This window comes from Helianthus annuus, chromosome 6 (genome assembly GCF_002127325.2).
Source record: "Helianthus annuus cultivar XRQ/B chromosome 6, HanXRQr2.0-SUNRISE, whole genome shotgun sequence".
NCBI lineage: Eukaryota > Viridiplantae > Streptophyta > Magnoliopsida > Asterales > Asteraceae > Helianthus > Helianthus annuus.
The window spans coordinates 136,416,858-136,439,053 of record NC_035438.2 but is presented as its reverse complement, the minus strand read 5'-3'; the positions used below and the strand labels follow the sequence as shown (position 1 = coordinate 136,439,053).

At 39.8% G+C, this 22,196-nt stretch overlaps 1 protein-coding gene across 1 annotated transcript; it reads right to left on the bottom strand.

Moving 5' to 3' along the window:
- Positions 1-1,758: 1,758 nt before the first annotated feature.
- LOC110865964 (hexokinase-2, chloroplastic) lies at positions 1,759-5,058 on the bottom strand. Its single transcript, XM_022115311.2, has 9 exons — positions 4,687-5,058; positions 4,055-4,205; positions 3,785-3,967; positions 3,642-3,716; positions 3,402-3,557; positions 3,231-3,326; positions 2,990-3,120; positions 2,801-2,882; positions 1,759-2,264 (listed from the first exon to the last, which is right to left on the bottom strand). Exons 1-9 carry the CDS (start codon positions 4,959-4,961, stop codon positions 1,932-1,934), a joined length of 1,482 nt encoding a protein of 493 aa, XP_021971003.1. The 5' UTR covers positions 4,962-5,058; the 3' UTR covers positions 1,759-1,931.
- Between the last annotated feature and the right edge of the window lie 17,138 nt (positions 5,059-22,196).

Genomic DNA, 22,196 nt, shown 5'->3' with positions numbered 1-22,196 from the left:
AGTATAAGTTATTAAGTTATTAGTATTGTGAATAGGGTGCAAGTCAAATAAATTCAAAATAAGTTGTTGAAATGGTAAAAGTCAAAGGTTTGACCCATGTAGAAAGTAAAGGAAAGGATAGGGGTAAGCTTCCAAGTTGTCAAATTAAGATGGTGTTTGAAGTTTGGACTACATATGGGGAGAGAGGGAGAGAGAGATGGTGATGGCAAGAAATGAAGAGAGAGGATGCAAAATTGGTGCTAAAATTTTTATTCCACCTAGAGTAACAACCCTGTGGGGAGGTGATCGAATCCGTGGATCACCTATTCACGGCCTGCATTAATTCAACCCGGGTATGGAACCGTCTAAGTGAATGGGCCAAAATCCCTCTAATATATGCTTTTTCCTTCAAGGACCTGATTGTTCACTACAAGAGTGTTGGCGGCAACCCAAAGGCTAAGGAGATTATCCGTGGGCTCCTGGTGGTGGCTTGTTGGTGCTTATGGAAATCAAGGAACTCGGAGATATTTTCTAACGGTAGAGGCGATTGCGCTGAAATCTTTAGGGAGGTGAAGTCTCTTAGTTTTTTTTTTGGTTAAAAAGTAGGTCAGTTATAGTAACTTAGTCTGAAGAGAATGATGTAAGTATCCTTTGTATATGTTGTAATCGGGTGTCGGTGCGGTCCTGCGTTTTTTTTGTCAGACCCGATAGTTTTTATGAAGTTTATCTTTCAAAAAAAAAAAAAAAACTAGAGTATCAACTAAATGAAAGTCTTTTGTTAGCAATTAATTCTTATTATTCTTTACTAAAGCTTGTATTCCTATAACTAAATTTAGGGTTCTAAATCCAGAATGAGTTTTTTGAGTTAATTTTGTGAAAATGTGACATTTAATGAGTTAAATGAGAAGAATTTTTTTGTAAGAAGAAAGTTTCAACCAATAGCAATGCTTCATTTAATATTTGCATTTAATTTTAATATAAAGGTATATTGGTAAAGTTACATAAACCATTAACTGTATTCTTCCCTTTAATAACTAACTAAATTAAATGTATAACTCTATTTCAAAATATATACTTTTTCCAAATAAAAAAACAACTTAATTTAAAGTGTAGAATAAATTGCTAGTTGTGTTGGATAAATTACGAGTTGTGTAGGATATATTTCGAGGTGTGTAGGATAAATTTCGACTGTGTAGGATAAAAATTCTATAATGTGTAAGGTATATGTAGGAAAATTTTTATATGTGCGGGTTTTGTAGATTATATGTAAGATAATTAATAATTAGTTGACTAATTAATTAAAGAGAGAAAAATTAATGATATGAGTTATAAATGAAATAGTATTTTACTAATATGCCATTTCTTCTTTTTCTTCTCACATTAAGTTTAATCTTAAATGAACCTTCCCCTATTGAAGTAATACTTGTCGTTTATAAAATACACACTCGCTTTCACTTGAGCAACTATGAATGTTCAATTAAATTGGTTATAAATTAATGCACGATGAACTTAGTTATAAAGTTAGTGTGAGCACTTATGTTTTGTACTTATATCAGGTACTCAAGTGTACTTTAGACAGAAAAACATAATTTAAACCAACCATAAGTAGAATAATACGAGAATCGCATAAACATTTGTATCTATTTGTTAACTCTGATACACAATAAAACCGCCTCTTTCTCTCTACCGGTACTTTTGATTATCTTTCATGCGCATTGAATTCAGTTTAAAACCACCATCGTAATAAATCCAATTCATTGTAATCCCTAAACACGTGCCTTTTTTAGAAACAAAACAAAAAATGAAATTTTTATTACAAAAATACACGAATCCAACAATGGTATTCTTCAATACATATATGTATGACTTCTTATTACTTGATTACAACAACATTAACCAACCAAAAGTTGCTAAATAAGTATTTTTGGGCCAAACAATTACCTCTCAATATATCAATGTTCATAAATAGAATTTGTAGCAGCCAAGAGTGCAGCTCCAATACCGGATCCATCTTTCGAATGCTCGATAACTACATGACTCGATAACTCGGGACCTAGAAGTTCCGCTACCGCATTTTTAAGGTATCGCTTGTATTGAGGGTAGTGTTCGTATAGACCTCCATCCATAGCAACAACCATACGTTTTCCAAAAACGACACCCTTGGAATCCTCCTCCATCTTTTGGAGTATTCCAACGATTCCTGCTCCGGCCAAGCGGCCCCCACGCTTTGCGATTGTGTCGCAAACCTCCACCACCATCTTTCTCGCGTCCAAATTTGAGTCAACCTGATATACAAATCCACATGATATTAAAATAAATTTATTTTTTTCCTTCCAAGATGCATTTACTATTTCAGGCACACCATCCAGATTTTGAAACCGGTCCGACTAGTTGACCAGTAAGGCGACTAGTCCGATTAAAAAAATATTGCTACCTTTTATATTTTACCAACGACGCCGTTTGACATTTTTTTTTTAGTTATATATTTTTTATTTTTTCATATAAAGTTCAATTTAGCTTATTTTTGTTTTTAAGCTCTAATTTATAGTTTATATATATATTCGAATACACGGTGAGATGTATTTACTTTTATCCACATTTTCATATAAACTTTGTTTCCGATATGGATAAAAATATTGAATACAACTTGGTTTCCGATAAACTTTTCATCTAAATGACGATAAAGTAACCAAATTTTAATGGTGTATTCGAATTTATACCGAACATTATATATTAAAACCTAAATAAGATAATACAAGATTATACTAGACATAAAAATCACAACAAAACTATGAAATAGAGGATGTAATGACAAATTTACCCCTGTGGCTTCATAGAGGATTGATCCAACTGCTTCAAGATCTTCAGAAGTATCCTGCTGCATAGAACTTATATTTGGGGTCCTATAATATAATCCAGTATTAATCTTTTGATTATATAAATAAATACCATTAAAGACTGTATTGTCAAGAAACAAATATTCATGAGATTAGTTAGATGTTTCGGTTACCCGAGAGCAAACGGAGTTTGTAGCTTTTCGGGAATATGTTTTCCAAACAATGAACCGGTTTCAGCCATCCTCACAAGTACCCGTCTCACAATTTCGCCAAGATACATGCCCGAGATTGTCTTTTCATATAACTGTTTCCATAATTAATAATGGAGCAAGGGTAAATTAGTCATTTTGGCTTAGATTTTTTAGAAGAAGTTATTTACAATGAATGCAAATAAAACCAAAATGAGAAACTTACTTGTTCTCCAGGGTTTATACTCTCGGCGTCCATTGCTCTATCATACTCGGTCAAAGGTAGACCGTTTGAGAATGCTCCCCACTCGGTATTTATAATCTGCGAACAATTCAACATGTAATAACTTAAGAAGCGCATAGTTAAAGTAAGAAAATACATATGAAAAGTACAGACCGTTTTTCCATAAGTAGATTTACGGCCTTGTAGTTTAGGAATGGCTTCCACGGATTCTACATAGCAAGCATTGGTTCCGGTTCCAAGAATTACCGCAACCATGACATCATCGTCCCAGTATCTTGCTCCGGCTAGTGTTGCAACCGTATCATTAACCTACATTAACAAAACACACACATTTTAATGATACATTTGCTACTATTTTCATTTGAAATAATAGTAAGATACAAAGGGTTGTACCAAAGCAGAAACACGCATATCAAGCCCTTGCCTTCCCATGGCTTCATTTAAACACGCTACAATGTCCTTACCAGGCTGCAACACACAAGTCAAACTTTATTTTTTGAATAAATTTATACGCGTTAATATTAAGAAATGCTAACCGTTCCTGAGACGGAAAACCCCTTTGTCCACTTGATTAGTATTCCGGAATCAATGGAGGTTTGCTTCACAGGAAAAGAAAAGGTAAACCCTGTCTCTCTACTTCTACCATTTGGCAACACAAACTTTCCACCCTCTTTCTTCACGAATTTTGCTAACGCGGATGCGATAAAATCAAAAAGTTCCTGCAGGTTCATTAAACCATGATTTTTTTATAAAACATTTAACTGTAAAATTGTTTATATAATTATGTGTGATCGAAGGCTGCATACGTCAGAGGTGCCAGACATTAAGTCTTGTGGTATAGAAACTTGCTCAAATTCGGTATCGATCACCCGCTCATCCCTTCCTCCTAACTGAGTTCTAAGAACTCGGAAATTCGTACCACCGAGGTCCAACGCATAAAACAACCCTCTTTCATGCCTACATTCATCCAAAAATTCTCTTTAATTTTAGTTTCATCCAAAGAAACTGCTTCCAAAAACAAATACAGAGCCCAACTTTGACCATACAAAGTCAAACACAACGCTTTTAAATTTCAAATTCCTCATACGTTTTATTCGTATTTAATTCAGAATTCTGCCACATGTTAACAAACTTTATAAATAAACGTGGGTTGTTAATATTTTCCAAGAAAAGCAAACTAACTTTACTAGTTTTGAAGTTCAAAATCTACAAGTTTGACACTTAAAAGTCAAACATTGATAACTACTTTCTAACTCTTACAAAAACAATTTTACAGAAACCAAAAAAAGCATACACTAAATCATCTGAAAAACAATCAAACAAATCAAAGTACATACATACTGAAACAATTTGTGAAAAAAATAAATAAATAAAAATAAATAATAATAATAACCAAAAAAGTCAAAGAAAGTCAACAACCGTAGACAGCAGATCTTACCCAGTAGGCAGAGAATCAACATAGCTAAGGATCATCTTAAGATCACTACCGCCGTCAACAGCAAGACCAGCACGCATGTCGGCCGCCATGTTGTCGGCAATGTTCCGGAGAAGTGGGAGAGGGGTGGCGCAGTCGTGTTGCAACTTGGTGAGTACAGGAAGGGCTGCGGCGGTGGAGAGGGTGGTGGATCGGAGGAGCATGGAGAGACGTGGCGAGCGGGGAGTGGGTGACCGGAAGGATCGGAGGGTTGGTGGTGGGTTGAGGACGGTGGACATTGTGGATTGACGGTGGAATCGAAGTGGAAAATGGAGATGTGTGGTTGGGTGGAAACTGGAGACAGGAAGGAGTTCAGTTGGTTGTTTTTATTTCTTCTCACCGGCTTTTGTGACTGTACATTGTATACACATTTTTTTAATTATTTATCGACTGTACACTTTTTGAAATTATTTTATAAATTTATTAAACTATTATGTATTTTCCTCTAACTTAACTAAAAAAAATAGAGTAAATTGTCATTTTACTCCTTGAGTTTTAACTAAAATTGGCATTTTAGTCTAATAGTTTTTTTTCTTGTCATTTTAGTCTAAATAGTTTTATTTTCTGTTATTTTAGTCCCTGACTTTTGTCATTTTTTTGCCATGTTGCGTCACTTTGTCCTTGAGTGTTTTTATGAGAACATAAGCACAAAATGAATAAACCATTACATGAGTGACTCTTTTATAAGGATATTCTAAATTTGGCAAGTTCGTCAAATTTTCGAAATTACAAACAAAAGGAAAATACCGAATTAAGGACATAAATGGACGTTTGAATTGATTCAATCAAATATTCACACGTTTTATGCTAAAAAAGGAAAGTGCGGAAATTTAACAAAATTGGGGGAAAATCTTGGCTGGCGAAATCAGAGCCCTAAATCAATGAAATTAGGTCTAACAGCCAGGCCAAACCACCTACAATGGTTTGTCACAAGATTCGGCTTGACGAGACCTTTCCATCAACTATTCGTGAGCCCCGTAACTCTAATCATAACCCAAATTATGCTCATTTAAAATTTTGAGGGAATGTCGAGACTCGAATGTAGTTGTTTTGGAAACAAATCTTACACGTTACCATTATGATGCACCACTTTTTTGTGTTATCGCATTTGTTGTTCTATATTCACCATACTATAGCCAAATGGAAAATAAAGAAAAAATGATACTCTCATAGACCGACCACCACTTTTGTAGTAATATATATAACTAGGTTAGTTACCCGTGTGATACACGGGCTAATATAATATCTTATGTTAATAGACGATTTGAATAAAACTATTACATATTGATTAAAAGAATACATACTTGTAATTAAAATTAGTACTTACAAATAGAACAAATGTAATAATAATTCATAAATCTCCGAATACTTCTTTGTATATAACATTTGTTGTTTTATTCGTGACACTACCATCTTCATCTAATATAAGTAATTTAACTGCGTCTTTGCTTTTAACTCTTGATAAAACCACATACAATTGTCCATGCGTGAAAACCAGATCTTTTAGAAATAACTCAACTCTAGATAATGATTGTCCTTGGCTTTTATTAATAGTCAGTGCAAAACATACTGATAGTGGAAATTGTCTTCTCTGGAACTTGAAAGGAATCCTTCTGTCAGAAGGTATTCAACTAATTCTTGGAATGAAAGCCCGAGTTCCAATATTACCTCAAGATATGATTTTAGCTTCTATAACCCACTTGTGAAGTGATAGTATTTGTAGTCTCGTCCCATTACATAAACCACTTCTTTGGTCAATATTTCTTAACAACATTACTAGAACACCAACCTTCAAAACTAACCTATGGTTTGGCAATCCGAAGATTTTAAGACCGTTGAGAACATCAGGAGAGTATAAGCGTTCTTGTAATGGATCATTAATATGTTCGGTCTATAAAATACTATCTGAACTTAGGTATTCTCTTTCTTCGCCAGGAAACATTGAAAGCAAATGATCATTGATTTCTTGAACAACTTCATTTTTCGGCGCCAAAATTGCTCGTTCACGAAAGTAGTCTTAATTTTCATAATCTTGAAGAACCGAGGGATATACAAAGTCAATTAAACTTTTGATAGGATCAGATGAGTCCTTGATTAGAAGATCATCCGGTACCTCTATACAGACATCACCATCATTTGTATCACCAACTTTTCCCTCACCCAAATCCAAAAGCCAATGAGCAAATTTTTTTGTTTGTTTCCTATTAGATGTATGGCTTCCTACGGTTAGCCTCATGTTCTTTGTTAATTTAAGCAACTTGTATTTTCTCCAGAGGTAAGAAGAGCTTAGAGAAGCATTAACAATTTCTTGTCTACTACCTTTGGGGATAACATGAAGAATTTGTGGAAAATCACCACCAAAAACAATAACTTTACCTTCGAAAGGTACACGAACTAAAAATGTCTTTCATGGTTCTATCCAAAGCTTCAAATGCATGTTTATAAACCATTGGTGCCTCATCCTGTGTAATTAACTTTGTTTCCTTTAATAAATGAGCAACATCACTACCTGGTTTTATATGGCAGAGAGAATCCTCGTTAAGATTGATTGGAATTAGAAATCTAGAGTGAGTTGTCCTACCTCTAGTCAATAACAATGATGTTATTCCGCTTGATGCTACATTTAAAACTATCTTACCTTTTGATCTGATAGCTGCTGATAATTTCTTCCAAAGAAATGTCTTACCAGTTCCACCGTAACCATAAAAAAAAACTCCACCTGTGTTGCCATCAATGATGTGACACTTTGGGTTTTCCCAAGCAACCTTCATATATTAACTATGCGTGTACATACTATATTAAATGATAATTCGTGGATTATCTTGACATGCTATGTGATCCTTGTATTAAACTATGTGCATGTAATACATATATATATATATATCAATTATAATAGTGAACCGAGACCACAACGAACCCGACTCGAGACCACTCGGTCTCGAGTAAACAGTAAACAGTTGGGCCGATTGGGCCATACACCCGAGAAGCCCACTCGAAAACCCATTAGGGTGCACCAACTCGGAATGGGTATAAAACCCATGAGGATGACCAACCTTGCCAATTTTCACCTTTTGCAAACATTCCCTCACACTCACTCCCACATTCTCTCTCTCACTAAAACCCTAACAATCAAGCATCACCTCCTCCCCTTCTCTTGGACTTAACCGGCAGCATCAAGACCCTCGGATCAGCTTGTGATCATCACTTGGGGACTTCCTTCATCATTTCACACACACACACTCAAAAGGGTTCGGTTAGTATCCCATCTCGTTTGTTTAGTGATAAAATGCATTATGACTATTGTTTGTATATGATAAAGGTGTTTGTTGATTAGCGGTGCACATGTTATGCATATCTCTATATGAATAGGAGGGTTGAAGTGATCTAACAGTTGTAATAATAGCTTGATAGTAGGATGAGTATTAAATGATACAAAAATAGATGAATGTTGATGAATAATCTTATGCAAGCATGCTGTTGAAATTGTTTGAGTATGCTAGATTTAGGAGCCGATGATGATATTGTCGTGTGTTCATGCTAGGATGGATTTGTTTGAATAAGCATGATGTTATGATAAAACCCTAAGTGATGAACCGTATGATCAGGTGATGAATAGATGATGAATGTGCTTTGAATATTTGAAATGTTGTGTTTTGATCTGTTTAATTTAGAATTTAGACAAGAAAACATGTTTGTACGATTTAACTGGATAGTACACCAAATCATGAAAATGAAATTCTATTGGATAGTACGATGCTGGCAGATGTTCTAGAATCAGCAGGTATGCGAGTCGAGACCCTCGGTTTCGACTCGAGACCATCAAGCTACAACTCGAGACCGTAGTGATTGTGACTCGAGACCAACAAGTGACAACTCGAGATAGACTTCAGGGACTCGAGACCAGCAAGGTCTCGACTTGAGACCTCATGATCTCGACTTGAGACTGGACTCGAGACCCCTGAGGTTGCGGCTCATGCCAGCACCACTCGAGACTAGACGTTCATAACTCGAGATCTCCCGGTTGCGACTCGAGACCGCATGATCTCGAGTCGAGACCACCTTCTCTCGACTGGGCTGCCTACCTTGGTTATTGGGCCATAATGTGTTTTGTTTGGGCTGCCTGTTTGACTGGACTATGTGTTAACTGTTACTATTTGACTGTGCAATTATTAGAGTCGGCCCAATAATTCAACAAATAATTGTATGCATGCTATATGTTAGATACGTGTAGGATATACGTGACTTCTTTGCACCCAAACCTGACCCATACTGGTAACCATGTTAGGACGTGGTGACCAGCATACATGACCAAGTAAATTGTCTGCCGAGCAACCCAAGGTGAGTTCACAACTTTAAAGCATGCGTTCCCGGTGGTTGGGAAACAGAACTAAAAACAACGCTATCCCCTTAGGATGGATACAAACCTACTTTTCTCCCCTTATGCAGGACCTTTAGTTAATTACTATTTATATTGGACGCAACAAGCAATACTAAACGCAAATCTATCACTCAAGTCCCTACTACTTAATACCGATTAGTCGCCGAGGCCTGGCGAACGGGTTATTAGTTGATAGCGCTATTTAGGTCTTACCAGCCTCACACCTTGCCCGTGTATGGGATCGGGAGTGAACTAATAGACTCTGGCAAACCGTCAATGATGATAGAACATTGAAAAACGGGGCACTCTACGGAAACGTACGGTCGCATAGTATTCGGTATTGTAAAACCAGTTTAGTAGCTTACTTAAGGGGTAGCTCCCCTTAGCATAATATAAATGAGTAAATTAACTGTTGAAACAAGTGTTTGGAATTAAAAACTGGACAAACTCGTGGACTCGCCAACATTATGTTGATACCCTACTGCATGCTTTGCAGGTACCCAGTGACTCAGGAGCTTGCAGCTTGGGGATGTGTAGTGGTCGTCTTAACCCGTGTGTTGGGTTCTTTAATAAACTTAAACTATGAATTTTGTTTGAACTGTTTTGCCTATGCTTCCGCTACTTACCTAAACCACTATTTGGACTTAAAACTTTTGAACCTTGATTATGATATTTGCTAACCCTGTGGTTGGTGAATATTACTTATGTTATTAATTAAATTGCTCAGTATAATTGGTGGCTGGATCCTGGTCATGTCACATACCTAGCGGTGGTACTTCGCATGTGGATTTTGGGGGTGTGACAGATTGGTATCGGAGCCATTGGTTATAGTGAACTTGGTTTTAAAAAGAAAGTCTTTTTGAGAAAAACCAGACTATGACCCGTGACTCGAGACGACACTACACTCCAAGTGCAAGACTCAACGTATTAGACCTCATAGCTCGGACTTGTGTTTACTTACTTGTTTATCTTATATCTATGCTCTGCTATACGTACTAGTGTGCCTAGTTAGATAGATACACTTCCCTCTTCTATCTCATCCTTGCTACACTGCAACATCGCACTCATGTTATGTTTTCTGGTTATGAAGACAATGAGTGGACGCGGAAGAGGAAACATTAACATGACTCAGGCTCAATTCACTAACCTGGTTAACACGATGGCTGCAGCTTTCGCGGCTCACCCTGGAGGTAAACTCGTTATTTTAGGATGTTTAGATCCTACCGCCGCATCGTCTTTTCACCCCTAAACCTATTCGCTTCGCTTCTCACAACAGGCCAGCATGCGCCTGCGCAACCACGTGTTTGTACTTTCAAAACTTTCATGGATTGCAAGCCTCTCCCTTTCAATGGCACTGAGGGTGCCATAGGTCTTCTGCACTGGATTGATAAGGCCGAAGCTATCTTTACTGTTTGCGAGTGTCCCCCTGCTAATTGGGTGAAGTTTGCTACTGGTACACTTGAAGGAAACGCGCTTTCATGGTGGAAAGCGCAGATTCAAATGCTTGGTCTGGAAATTGCCAATGCTACTGCATGGGAAGATTTCAAGAACATGATCAAGGAAGAGTACTGTCACAGGGATGACATCCACAAACTCGAAAATGAGTACTTTGAGCTTAAGATGGTTGGATCAGAGATTGAGACCTACACCAAGCAGTCCAACGACTACGCTGCTCTCTGCCCAAACATGTCTCGACCTGCTTACCGAAGAATTGAACTCTACCTCAAGGGTCTAGTTCCAGAAATCCAGAGCCATGTGATCTCAGCCCACCTCACTACGATTCAGCAAGTCGTCCGCCTTGCTCACAAACTCACTGATCAGGCTGTGGAACAGGGCAGGCTGCCCAAATGGATCAGTACTACTGCTGGAACTTCTAGTGACAACAAGCGTAAGTGGGAAGGAAGTCAAAGCAAGGATGCTAACCCCACTCAGGCCCCAACTCAGCAAAGGAAAACTGAAAACAACAAGGGCCCTCAGCAACAGGGTGGCTATCGAGGAAACCACCCCAAGTGTAACAAGTGTAACCGACACCACAGTGGGCCATGTGGCAAAAGTCAGTGTCAGCGATGCAACAAGATGGGGCATGAAGCCAAAGATTGCAGGAGCCAGCTTCCAGCTAGACAGAATCAGCAACAACCACAACAGCAGCAAGGAAACAACCGTGGATGCTACAAATGTGGAGCAACGGGGCATATGCGAAGGGATTGCCCTGAACTGAACCAGAACCGCAACAACAACCAGGGAGCTGGAAACAACGATCAAAACAACAACAATGCTGGGAATGGTACAAGAGGAAGGGCTTTTATGATTGGAGCTGGAGAAGCTATGAATGATCCCAATGTCGTGGCGGGTAAGTTCCTACTCGATGATCGTTATGTTTTTGTATTGTTTGATTCTGGAGCCGATGCTAGCTATGTATCCTTACGTATTAGTAAGAAGCTTAAGCGTACGCCTACAATATTAAGTTCTAAGCATACCGTTGAGTTAGCAAATGGTAGAAACATCGAGGCCTCACACGTCATCAGTAACTGCAAACTAGTATTGTCTGGTCAGACCTTTAGCATCGATCTTTTCCCTATCGTTCTTGGAAGCTTTGACGTCGTCATTGGTATGGATTGGTTATCCAAACATCGTGCTGAAATCCTCTGTCAAGAGAAAATGGTTCGCATTCCCCGCCGTTCTGGCAAACCCCTCATGATTCAAGGTGACAAAGGCGGAGAAGTCACAGGCATCATCTCGTTCTTAAAAGCCCAGAAGTGTTTACGAAAAGGGCACACCGCTATCTTAGCACTTGTCACCGACACGCAGGAAAAGGAAAAGAGGATTGAAGATTTTCTAGTGGTACGCGACTACCCCGAGGTATTTCCTGAAGAACTACCTGGACTCCCTCCTCATCGTCAGGTCGAATTCCAAATCGAGCTAGCTCCTGGAGCAGCACCTATAGCTCGAGCGCCTTATCGACTAGCCCCCGCAGAACTGAAGGAACTTTCTACGCAACTACAAGTTCTGTTGGATAAAGGATTTATCCGTCCTAGTTGGTCGCCCTGGGGAGCACCTGTACTCTTCGTCAAAAAGAAGGATGGCACATTCCGTATGTGCATCGACTATCGTGAGCTGAATAAGGTCACCATCAAGAATCGTTACCCTCTCCCACGTATCGACGATCTATTCGATCAGTTGCAAGGATCGAGCTACTACTCTAAGATTGACCTACGATCAGGTTATCATCAGCTGAGAGTCCGTAATGAAGACATCTCCAAAACTGCGTTCAGAACTCGTTATGGTCATTACGAGTTCCTCGCCATGCCCTTTGGAATGACTAACGCGCCTGCGGTTTGCATGGATCTCATGAACTGAGTGTGCAAACCCTACCTTGACAAGTTCGTGATTGTGTTCATCGACGACATCCTGATCTACTCGAAAAGTCAAGAGGAGCATGAACAATACCTGCGTCTTATTCTCGAACTCCTTCGCAATGAACAACTGTATGCCAAGTTCTCGAAATGCGACTTCTGGCTTCGAGAAGTCCATTTCCTTGGACACGTGGTCAATAAGGACGGAATTCACGTCGATCCAGCTAAGATCAACTCTATAAAGAATTGGCCTACACCTAAGACTCCGACCGAAGTTCGCCAATTCTTGGGATTGGCATGATACTATCGTAGATTCATCAAGGGATTTTCAAAGATTGCTCAACCCCTCACGACACTCACTAGGGGTGCAAACGAGCTGAGCCGAGCCCGAGCTCGACCAGGCTCGAGCTCGAGCTCGTTTAACATATGAAAGCTCGAGCTCGAGCTCGGCCCGATTCGAGCTTTATTTCTAAAGCTCGAGCTCGGATCGAAGGCAATTTCTCAAGCTCGAGCTCGGCACGGGCTCGACTCGTTTAGTATTTATTAATTAATGTATATTAATTATAATTATTATTATACATATAATTAAGTTTTTTATATTTATATAAATGGTAATTATTATTATATAAATATATGTTTAATATATTAATAAAAAAATATATAAACAGAAAGCTCGTTTAGGCTCGCGAGCCGGCTCGAGCTCGATAAGCGAAGCTCGGGCTCGGGCTCGTTTACTAAACGAGCTTGTTTTTTAGGCTCGGGCTCGAGCTCGAGCTCGTATAAGCTCGGCTCGTTCGAGCTTTTTTTCGAGACGAGCTCGAGTAGCTCGCGAGTAGCTCGGCTCGTTTGCACCCCTAACCCTCACCCAGAAGGGTATTGCTTACAAATGGAATGATGCTCAGGAATCTGCTTTTCAGGAGCTAAAGGATGATCTCTGTAGTGCTCCTATTCTCTCGTTACCTGAAGGTACCGACAATTCTCTCGTTACCTGAAGGTGCCGACGACTTTGTGGTTTACTGCGATGCGTCTATTCATGGGCTCGGTTGCGTGTTAATGCAACGCGAGAAAGTTATTGCTTACGCTTCTCGACAACTTAAGACTCACGAAAGGAACTACACTACGCACGACTTGGAATTAGGAGCAGTGGTGTTTGCTCTTAAGATATGGAGACATTACCTGTATGGTACTAGGTGCACCATTTACACCGATCACAGGAGTCTCGAGCATATCTTCAAGCAAAAGGAGTTAAACATGCGACAACGTTGATGGGTCAAACTATTGAATGATTACGAATGTGCAATCAAGTACCATCCGGGCAAAGCCAATGTCGTGGCAGACGCACTCAGTCGAAAGAACATTACACCTAAGCGCGTGCGAGCGTTACAACTTACCATCCAGTCTAACCTCCCTACTCAGATACGAGGTGCTCAGGTCGAAGCATTGAAACCGAAGAACATTAGGGTTGAGTCCCTGCGGGGATCGAGGAAACGTTTAGAACAAAAGGAAGACGGCGCATACTATGTGACAAGGCGCATTTGGGTTCCACTCTATGGAGATCTACGCGAACTTGTGATGGACGAAGCACACAAGTCTCGTTACTCAGTACATCCTGGTTTGGATAAGATGTACCATGATCTCAAAACTACATACTAGTGGCCTGGTATGAAGGCCAGCATAGCCACCTACGTTAGCAAGTGCTTGACCTGTGCTAGAGTTAAGGTCGAATACCAGAAGCCGTTGGGCTTGTTGCAACAACTGGAACTGCCAAAATGGAAATGGGAGCAAATTTCCATGGATTTCGTCACAGGCTTACCAAGATCTCAAAGCGGGAACGATACCATTTGGTCATCGTGGACCGCCTAACCAAGTCCGCACATTTTCTCGCGATCAAGGAAACCGATAAGTATTCGAGACTTACTGCAATCTACTTGAAGGAAATAGTTGCTAGGCACGAGGTGCCAATCTCTATCATCTCCGATCGCGACCCACGCTTTACATCTGAACTATGGCAAGCTACACATAGAGCTTTTGGCTCACGTTTGGATATGAGCGCTGCTTACCACCCACAGACCGATGGTCAAACGGAACGTACCATCCAAACGCTTGAAGACATGCTAAGAGCGTGTGTTATTGATTTTGGAAACGGGTGGGAACGACACTAACCGTTGGTAGAGTTTTCCTACAACAACAGCTACCACACTAGCATTCAGGCAGCACCCTTTGAGGCATTGTACGGTCGTAAATGCCGATCACCTCTATGTTGGGCGGAAGTTGGTGAAAGCCAAATTACTGGCCCGGAACTTGTAGTCGAGACTACGGAAAGGATTGCCCAGATCAGACAACGCATGGCGGTAGCTCGTGACCGTCAGAAAAGTTACGCTGATAAGCGTAGGAAACCGTTAGAATTCCAGGTCGGTGACTGGGTTCTACTTAAAGTCTCACCCTGGAAGGGTGTGGTTCGTTTTGGTAAACGGGGCAAGCTTAATCCGCGATACGTCGGACCATTTGAAATTACCGAGAAAATCGGTAAGGTTGCTTACAGACTGAATCTGTCTGAAGAGCTGAGTGCGGTGCACAACGTCTTTCACGTGTCTAATCTGAAGAAGTGTCTGTCAGATGAAACACTCATAATTCCTTTCAAGGAACTTACTTTTGACGAACAGCTACACTTTACTGAGGAACCGATTGAGATCACGGATCGAGAGATCAAAACCCTCAAACGTAGCCAGATACCTATTGTACGAGTTTGTTGGAACTCGCGTCGTGGCCCAGAGTTTACCTGGGAGCGAGAAGACCAGATGAAGCGCAAATATCCCCATATGTTCCCAAACGAAACTCCCAGCACTGAAGCTACAACCGAATTTCGGGACGAAATTCCAAACTAACGGGGGGATGATGTGACACCCTGTTGAAACATTCTCACTCATACTTGTAGGAACGTTTTCCGACCTGACGAGTCGTTCAGAAGAGCGCTTAGACTAATTCAGAGGCGGAATTCATTGAATTAGTCTTTGTAAAGCTTGATTTCACTACTTAACGTCTCCTTTATTGATTAATGGTCAAATTACAAGTTCTTGGAGACAAACGGGCAGGGCTTCGCCGTTACACCTTCAAAAACACACACTTGGATCGCTTATAGGACCATTAGGATAGTGGACCGCTCGAACGGCATGTAAGCTGGACCGCTCGAATGTCAACCTTATGGACCGCTCGAGTGTCACTTGTCTAGATCGCTTATTGGACCATGTCATATAAGCGATCCCAAATGCCTATATATAGGAGATCATATGAGCGATCCAAGTGTGTGTTTTTGAAGGTGTAACGGCGAAGCCCTGCCCGTTTGTCTCCAAGAACTTGTAATTTGACCATTAATCAATAAAGGAGACGTTAAGTAGTGAAATCAAGCTTTACAATTCTGATATACTAGGTGTTTATACTCTATGATGTCTGGGGTATTATTCCGGGACTTCTGCTGAACGGTAGTTCTGACCTAGTCCTTGGCTAATACTTTCCGCAAAATGCTTGAAACATTGCATAAAGTCCTCAGTTGATTAGACAATAAAATTGATAATCATCTGTTGTAGCTAAAAAGATCCTCTAAAGGGGACACACTGCTAAGTCGAAACTGACTCCCCCTTGAATGTTGACGGAATCTTCAGTGAGAGTCTTCAATCATTCACAGCTCTTCAATCTTGTTCGGTCTTCTTCAGGAACTCTGCCTGGAATCATTCACAGCTCTTCAATCTTGTTCGGTCTTCTTCAGGAACTCTGAGGAACTCTACCTCAGACACACTGAAGAGTTCCTGAAGAAGACCGAACAAGATTGAAGAGCTGTGAATGATTGAAGACTCTCACTGAAGATTCCGTCAACATTCAAGGGGGAGTCAGTTTCGACTTAGCAGTGTGTCCCCTTTAGAGGATCTTTTTAGCTACAACAGATGATTATCAATTTTATTGTCTAATCAACTGAGGACTTTATGCAATGTTTCAAGCATTTTGCGGAAAGTATTAGCCAAGGACTAGGTCAGAACTACCGTTCAACAGAAGTCCCGGAATAATACCCCAGACATCATAGAGTATAAACACCTAGTATATCAGAATTGTAAAGCTTGATTTCACTACTTAACGTCTCCTTTATTGATTAATGGTCAAATTACAAGTTCTTGGAGACAAACGGGCAGGGCTTCGCCGTTACACCTTCAAAAACACACACTTGGATCGCTCATATGATCTCCTATATATAGGCATTTGGGATCGCTTATATGACATGGTCCAATAAGCGATCTAGACAAGTGACACTCGAGCGGTCCATAAGGTTGACATTCGAGCGGTCCAGCTTACATGCCGTTCGAGCGGTCCACTATCCTAATGGTCCTATAAGCGATCCAAGAAACTCAAACCTATACAATTTTACTATTTCTTGTATTTCGTACACAATACGATCTGCCCTACCCTAAGACTCGAACGAAGATGTAGTCGACAGACAACTGCACCAACAATACTAGCTTGACAGTGGCTGCCTTAACTTTCGGGACGAAAGTTCTTAAAACTTGGGGATAATGTGAAACTTTGGGTTTTCCCGAGCAACCTTCATATATTAACTGTGCGTGTACATACTATATTAAATGATAATTCGTGGATTATCTTGACATGCTATGTGATCCTTGTATTAAACTATGTGCATGTAATACATATATATATATATACAATTATAATAGTGAACCGAGACCACAACGAACCCGACTCCAGACCACTCGGTCTCGAGTAAACAGTAAACAGTTGGGCCGATTGGGCCATACACCCGAGAAGCCCACTCGAAAACCCATTAGGGTGCACCAACTCGGAATATGTATAAAACCCATGAGGATGACCAACCTTGCCACTTTTCACCTTTTGCAAACATTCCCTCACACTCACTCCCACATTCTCTCTCTCACTAAAATCCTAACAATCAAGCATCACCTCCTCCCCTTCTCTCGGACTCAACCGGCAGCATCAAGACCCTCGGTTCAGCTTGTGATCATCACTTGGGGACTTCCTTCATCATTTCACACACACACTCAAATGGGTTCGGTTAGTATCCCATCTCGTTTGTTTAGTGATAAAATGCATTATAACTATTGTTTGTATATGATAAAGGTGTTTGTTGATTAGCGGTGCACATGTTATGCATATCTCTATATGAATAGGAGGGTTGAAGTGATCTAACAGTTTTAATAATAGCTTGATAGTAGGATGAGTATTAAATGATACAAAAATAGATGAATGTTGATAAATAATCTTATGCAAGCATGCTGTTGAAATTGTTTGAGTATGCTAGATATAGGAGCCGGTGATGATATTGTCGTGTGTTCATGCTAGGATGGATTTGTTTGAATAAGCATGATGTTATGATAAAACCCTAAGTGATGAACCGTATGATCAGGTGATGAATAGATGATGAATGTGCTTTGAATATTTGAAATGTTGTGTTTTGATCTGTTTAATTTAGAATTTAGACAAGAAAACATGTTTGTGCGATTTAACTGGATAGTACACCAAATCATGAAAATGAAATTCTATTGGATAGTACGATGCTGGCAGATGTTCTAGAATCAGCAGGTATGCGAGTCGAGACCCTCGGTATCGACTTGAGACCATCAAGCTACAACTCGAGACCGCAGTGATTGCGACTCGAGACCAACAAGTGACAACTCGAGATAGACTTTAGGGACTCGAGACCAGCAAGGTCTTGACTTGAGACCTCATGATCTCGACTCGAGACTGGACTCGAGACCCCTGAGGTTGCGACTCATGCCAGCACCACTCGAGACTAGACGTTCATAACTCGAGATCTCCCGGTTGCGACTCGAGACCGCATGATCTCGAGTCGAGACCACTTTGTCTCGACTGGGCTGCCTACCTTGGTTATTGGGCCACAATGTGTTTTGTTTGGGCTGCCTGTTTGACTGGACTATGTGTTAACTGTTACTATTTGACTGTGCAATTATTAGAGCCGGCCCAATAACTCAACAGATAACTGTATGCATGCTATATGTTAGATACGTGTAGGATATACGTGACTTCTTTGCACCCAAACCTGACCTATACTGGTAACCATGTTAGGACGTGGTGACCAACATACTTGACCAAGTAAACTGTCTGCCGAGCAACCCAAGGTGAGTTCACAACTTTAAAGCATGCGTTCCCGGTGGTTGGGAAACGGAACTAAAAACAACGCTATCCCCTTGGGAGGGATACAAACCTACTTTTCTCCTCTTATGCGGGACCTTTAGTTAATTACTATTTATATTGGACGCAACAAGCAATACTAAACGCAACTCTATCACTCAAGTCCCTACTACTTAATACCGATTAGTTGTCGGGGCCTGGCGAACGGGTTATTAGTTGATAGCGCTATTTAGGTCTTACCAGCCTCACACCTTGCCCGTGTATGGGATTGGGAGTGAACTAATAGACTCTGGCAAACCGTCAATGATGATAGAACATTGACAAACGGGGCACTCTACGGAAACGTACGGCCGCATAGTATTCGGTATTGTAAAACCAGTTTAGTAGCTTACTTAAGGGGTAGCTCCCCTTGGCATAATATAAATGAGTAAATTAACTGTTGAAACAAGTTTTTGGAACTAAAAACTGGACAAACTCGTGGACTCGCCAACATTATGTTGATACCCTACTGCATGCTTTGCAGGTACCCAGTGACTCAGGAGCTTGCAGCTTGGGGATGTGTAGTGGTCGTCTTAACCCGTGTGTTGGGTTCTTTAATAAACTTAAACTATGAATTTTGTTTGAACTGTTTTGACTATGCTTCCGCTACTTACCTAAACCACTATTTGGACTTAAAACTTTTGAACCTTGATTATGATATTTGCTAACCCTGTGGTTGGTGAATATTACTTATGTTATTAATTAAATTTACTCAGTATAATTGGTGGCTGAATCCTGGTCATGTCACACACCTAGCGGTGGTACTCCACATGTGGATTTTGGGGGTGTGACAAACACTGTAATGATTTCATTAAAAACCATTCGTTGTTCATTTGTTAACGAATTTAACAAACTGTCAAACTCAGTTTTGTCACACCCCAACCGATGACGGAAACATTGGGATGAGACGAACAAATTGCTCAAAACTTCATAACGCTATGTGACTATACAATTTAAACTCAAATTTCATTGCAATACTAAATTGTCATACAAAGATTCAAAAAACAAACAACATTGTTTCATAACATAACATCAAAATACAAATTAATCTAGGTGTGTTTCTAAGTCCACCTAAATCTCATTTCTTTATAACATCATCTCATCAATCAACCTGCAACATGTATTAAAATATATCAACAAAAAGTTAGCGAGTATACAAGTTTTCATACATAGCATAAGATAGATTAAAAAGTTTAAAGTCTCACATCCAACATGAATAACCAATATGCAAGTTTACTAAATATGCTGAAACGGTGTACTATATGTTCAAACCCAAGAATCCAACGCGTTAATTTTGCCTATCCCACGGGAGGTTAACATGTTTATCTTAACAATACCCCAAGTTTCGTGGGCAGTGCGTTAATCCTATAGCGCTATAATTCTTAAGGTAGGCTAGCAAAGTTAATGAGCATATATCGACACAAATAGTTTACATAGCATACAAGTCTAACAAGCATCATATAGTTTCATGTCAAAGCATGGATAAAGTGTGATTAAAATAGTTTCATGTGAAGTGTATTTTGTTTAACATACATGTTGCACCCAAAGTGATTAAAAGTAAAATGGGTTCGAGTATACTCACGGTTTTGCAAGCTTTCCACTTGATAATCCCGCGAGAGTTGTTGATTCATTAGAATGGAGCACCTTGTCCTTCTACACGAAGAAACATATGTGGGTGAGTATGGAGATTTTTACGGAAGATTAAGATTCGGAGTTTAAATTACATGAAAATAACATATGAGAAAGTAATCATCTAGCACACATGATACTTGTTCTTGACACTATGAAACTCGAAAGAGTTTAAATGTTTTCATGGGACAAACATCAAGCTTTAAGCTTGTTCATTACTTGTGGGTTAAAACCCAAACAATACGTAATGTTTTTAAGGTTTTAACCTCTGATTTTAGATGTCACAACCTTGTTTTTAAGCCCAACTAACCATAGAAGTGATTATGAGCATAAGGACATAGGAATGTGTATGAGAAACCTCAACTTCAAGTAGTTTAACAAAGTTTAAATCAAAACAGAAAGTTTTTATCACTTTGGAGCCTATTTTGGTGATGTTCCAGGCCTTGGTTTTCCATGGAAAACCTGTGGAATCATGCCTAGGCTTGTTCCAAGTGATTAGAAAGAAGAATCAAAGAAAAAGAATGTGAAATGAAGAAGTTATTGACTTAGAGTGATTCTGATCTAGCTCCTGATTAACAGCTGATTAAGAAATGTTTTGAGAGTGAATTGAGTGAGTTGTAAAATGGAAAATGTGTGGAAAACACTTGGGTTTTATAGGGAAGTGTTAGGGTAAGGTTGGTGGGGTGTATTTAATGTGAAAAACACAAAAATAACCCAAGAAAACACAAGTTCTGGTCAATAATCGCGTCTGCTTAGCAGTTTCTCGGATTCGGACTGCTTGTGGGCCGCGAGGCAATCAAGGCCACCGGGTCACGGCCGGTGAGCCGCCCCAAGGGTGGTTCAAGTTTGATTATTGCTTTGTACTCTCGAAATTTGATGAACGATATATTGGTTAACGATTTTAAACGATATTTTAAACTATGTTTCACAACGCTTATTCAAAACATAGTTAACGCATTTACAACGCTCTTTATCGCATTGTTACTCCACGCTATCACAACGCATCACAAACTCGAAACGCAACTACTGGTATTTTTCTATGTGTGTGTTATTATGTGCTTTACTTGTGTGTGCATGTTTTGGGATGTTATTCGCAAACGCAATCGCAACTCTATCCCAACGCAATCACATCGGAAACTCGAAACGCAAATTTACTTTTTATGCTTTTTTGTGTTATGTTATTTGTGTAACTACTTGTTTAATCTCATCACAACGCTTACTCGCAACTCTCTTAAACGCAACGCAACGCTCATCGCACGAAATGGAAGTCGGAAAACTAACTCGCACAAGCCGTCGGATCGAATGATCATCCGACCGGATGACCATCCGACCGGATGGCCATCCGACCCACACTCTCCACCGCCTTATCTCTCCCTCTCACCTATAAATACTCACCTGTCACATCACTATTCACTGATGTGACAGCTCTATCCGACCCAACTCGCTCTCTGTCATTCTCAAGCACATTTCACTCGATTGCAGGCTATTTTCGTAAGTTTTCTTCCTAAATCTTGTACTTCCATCATCACTACACACTTTCTCATCATCTTCTCCACCGAAATCACTGTTTTTTCACCATGAAATCACCCGATTTGGACTGCTTTAAGGTGACGTCATCTTGGTTTCTTATGAACACTGAAGTGTGACATCATCTCATCAAAGTTTGTTCAGATCTAAAGGATTTCTACACAATATAACACAAATCTTCACGAGATCTAAACATTTTCAACTGTTTTCACACTTATCTTCAACTTTCTTCACTTTCTTTACAAAACCAGTGAAATCTAGACTCATTCAGGCTTTCTAATCATACTCTAGTCGAGAACCGGTCTGAGAACGGATTTCCACCGAAGAGACGACCAACTTACGGGTTGAACATGAAACTCCGTCAAGAAAAGTTAGTC

What these genes read in the sequence shown, in the direction of transcription:
- LOC110865964 (XM_022115311.2), bottom strand. Translation starts at nt 4,961, where the DNA reads ATGTCCACCGTCCTCAACCCACCACCAACCCTCCGATCCTTCCGGTCA. An exon ending in GGTTTTCCGTCTCAGGAACG is followed by an intron (nt 3,717 to 3,784) that starts GTTAGCATTTCT and finishes TGTGTGTTGCAG; the next exon opens with CCTGGTAAGGACATTGTAGC. An exon ending in CAAACTCCGTTTGCTCTCGG is followed by an intron (nt 2,883 to 2,989) that starts GTAACCGAAACA and finishes ATTATATTATAG; the next exon opens with GACCCCAAATATAAGTTCTA.